The 3308-nt window shown below is 41.6% G+C and overlaps 1 protein-coding gene across 1 annotated transcript in view; it reads right to left on the bottom strand.

Moving 5' to 3' along the window:
• Nucleotides 1–567: 567 nt before the first annotated feature.
• Nucleotides 568–3308, bottom strand: part of hip1 (huntingtin interacting protein 1) — a 35652-nt gene continuing 32911 nt past the window's right edge. The window contains exons 19-21 of the mRNA XM_084125595.1: nt 2862–2923; nt 2669–2786; nt 568–2479 (exon numbers count right to left, since the gene is read on the bottom strand). Of these exons, the coding sequence (XP_083981721.1) occupies nt 2469–2479; nt 2669–2786; nt 2862–2923 (191 nt within the window). The 3' untranslated portion in view covers nt 568–2468. The remainder of the gene's footprint in view (nt 2480–2668; nt 2787–2861; nt 2924–3308) is intronic.

The following is a 3308-nucleotide window of genomic DNA, read 5'->3' on the forward strand; positions in this document are numbered from 1 at the left end:
AAGTTAATTATAACACAATACACAAACATCTTACACAAGCAGCATTGAGACAGAACAACAAGCAATTATATCAATGAGTGAAATATTTATTTAAAAACTGAAAAGTAAAACAAACCCACACAGTTTTAGCATATATCATACAAAGATATTCTCCAAAATGTTATTGAGCGGTCTTGTTTTTGTTATTATTATTATTATTATTATTAACAAAAGTCAGAGGCAGTTTAGAGGCTGGCTGAGCTGGTAAGACTAGACAACCGAATCTAAATGGTGGAATAAACCATTACCGGAGGTGATGATGACACTCCAAAAAAACGGAAATTAAATACCCAGTGTCGCAACTTAACATAACAGCCGAAGCAGTGCAACAAGTGAAACAATATGAGGGTATTAAGACATAACAACATAAGGGATATACAGTATATATCATATCTCAGTCACACAGCATCCACCCAAACACACACACACACACACATTATATTAGTATTAAAGAACACACACACACACACACACATATACACTCTCAACGCATGTTCATACAGAGTCTAGAGGACCCTAATGCAATCATTTTTCTCTTTTGTAGTTCCGGACTGGTAGTTTGTGGAGAAGTTGAGGTAACCATGGTTTGTAGATGACTACAAGACTGCATGTCCCTGTATCGAGGCCCTGGTCAGAGCTGTGCTGCTGGCAGACAGTGGTGGTCTACAAGGCTATGTGGTCTACATTGCTTTGACGGATGTGGATAGGCCTCTAGAACCAAATACATTTTACTTCACATTTTTCATGCATCTCCATTTTGGGTGAGTCTTATGAACACTTTTTCAAAGCCCCGAAAGGGACACGGCGATAGGAAAAGTTACAATCTTAATAATATAATCCCTCAAAAATCTTTGTGTTTGCTCATAAAAGATCTAGAGAAACTTTACATTCGCTTGCAAAACTTTTGTCATGCAAAATGCATGAGTGAATGCAAAGTTTCTCAGGGGAACACGATGCTTGTGCAAGATAACGCTACAAATTTGCAAGCAAATACAATGTTTCCTGTGGGAACGCAACTCGTTTTAGATGTAGAAATGTAACCCCACCCCAACACCATGTTCTTTAAGGGCTACGTATCATTTCTTCTTTCTTTTAGATATCCTCCAAGTTGAAAATGGGGAGCTCAAAACAACAAACGAAACACACCAAAGTTGAACACAGGGATGGGTACATCTGTTCTCACACCACATGGTTCTCTACTGTGATCTCAGTTCGCAATACCAAACTACAACTTTAAAACACTGTACTAATGCTACTCTAGATCACGATTTTAAAGGTCATTTTTGAGGGAATGTGATCCTTGACCCTTTTTCCCCTTTTGGAAGGCACGGATGTCTCTACTCGCCTCGCTGTGAAGGGGTGCGCGTATGTGGAGCTAGAAGAAGACAACAGGAATTAACAGGTACTGTCATATTAACAGTGCGTAAACCGTACTGGACCGTTTTATGGACCTTTACTAATACAATATGGTACATAACCTATCTGTGCTCAGGAAACCTAAATAGAGCTAATGAAACAAAACGATGAGCTCTAGCCTGACGTGAGGTCTCACAAAAACAGTCAGTTCATAGTCAGTCATGGACTTGGAATTGGTGAAAAACATCAGGACACAGTTTTGTCGAAATATCATACGTTAGATGAGCTTTTTAGCGGTTTGTCCCTAAAAGTCAACATGGTGAAACAGTAAAAAGCCTGTGGATTAAATCTATTTAGGGCTTCTTATAAAATCAATGCCTCGGGAGCATAATCAAAAGAAAAAAAACTACATACAGAAAAAGCGTGTTGAGTTTGGTAGTGTTTTTTCGGGTGTTAGTCCACAGTGGTCATCATCTACTATGTTCAATGCTCTTGTTTTAGTTCAGAGACCACTGCTAAGGGGACGGACCCAGACAATGGCGATCCTACACGACGTTAAGGAATGCATTTGAGAGGTGGAAGTCACACAGCTGCTGTTTGTAAAAGTTGAGTCCGGAAGGGTCACAGCACAGTGCCATTTCCTGCAAAATGGGGTGACTCACCATTGTGCAATGCATCATGGGATGTTTCACGGGGAGACGGGATTGTTCTAAATGGTCAGGGGTGGGGGAAGATTCTCCATTCCGTATGAGGAGGAAGAGGAAATGAAATACTCAGACAGTTCAGCGAGCCTGCACTTCTCTCTCTGTCCACTAGGTGGTGCCATCCACTTCCTGCCTTCCTCTCCCTCCCCCCTTCGTCGCACACTATCATCACACTCCTCACGTCTCCTGACTCCACGGGCAGGGGAGGGAGCAGGTTAGAAAAAAGCACCTTTTATTTGGCTTAAATGTACAATAAAAGAAATCAAAAGAGTTAAAAAGTACAATAAAAAGGGAGAAGGGAAAGATAGTGTGTATATAAAGACGTCAAGCGCCCCGTCTGTAGGGCCGCTGCGCAGAACACGACAAGTCTCATCCCGTTCCTGCGGACAAACACAAAAGAAAGAGCGAATTACGCACAAGCAAACAAACCACACCCTTTGCACCACCAATTAGCTCAATACTCCATCCTCAGAATCTCCCTAAAAATCTCCATCTACCCCACTCGCCAGGCAATTCTGGGATGTTTAAGCAGTTTTGGCTGATGGTTTGTGGTGTTATGGGGGTCTTACCCTCGTCCTCCCCTCCCCAGCCCTCTGCGACGCCAGCGAGCTTGTAATGCTTCTTCCTCAGTTCACCAAGTCGCTCCCTCTCTTTCTGCAGCCGGGTCTCCAGCTCCAACACCAGCACCTGAGACACAATAAACGGTCAGATTTGTTCACATACTTCCACAAAGACGTGGACAACAGGTTTGCACTCGCTCACCTGTGCATCCATCTCTTGCCTCTTGATCTGAGTGAGTGTCATCGCGGAAAAGTCCATAGTGTCTGAAACAAAGAGAATTTCAATTCATGTCTAACAGCTTTTAGGTTACTGAGGATTGTTCTTGTTCGCCGGTGTTTTTCGCCAATCAAACTCTCTTCAGAATGAGAATATGAATGTCTGTCAATTTTAAGAAATCATGATTTCACCAGGCTGTTATGTGAATTAAAGGCTACTGGCTATCAATATAGCATAGTATCGCTAATATTTTGCGTGGGGATATTGTATCAATACACAGACGCAGAGTATCGATATTTTCAGGGCCTGAATTTTGCCTCACGATTGCGAGAATTTTGTATAATTTTACCATAAGCTCTGTACATAACAGTAATAATTTGAAATCTTTCTTTCAGACTGTAATTTCACAAACAATGCAAAAGAAAAAAAAAG

This window comes from Abramis brama (genome assembly GCF_963993115.1).
Source record: "Abramis brama genome assembly, chromosome: 10".
NCBI classification, from domain to species: domain Eukaryota; kingdom Metazoa; phylum Chordata; class Actinopteri; order Cypriniformes; family Leuciscidae; genus Abramis; species Abramis brama.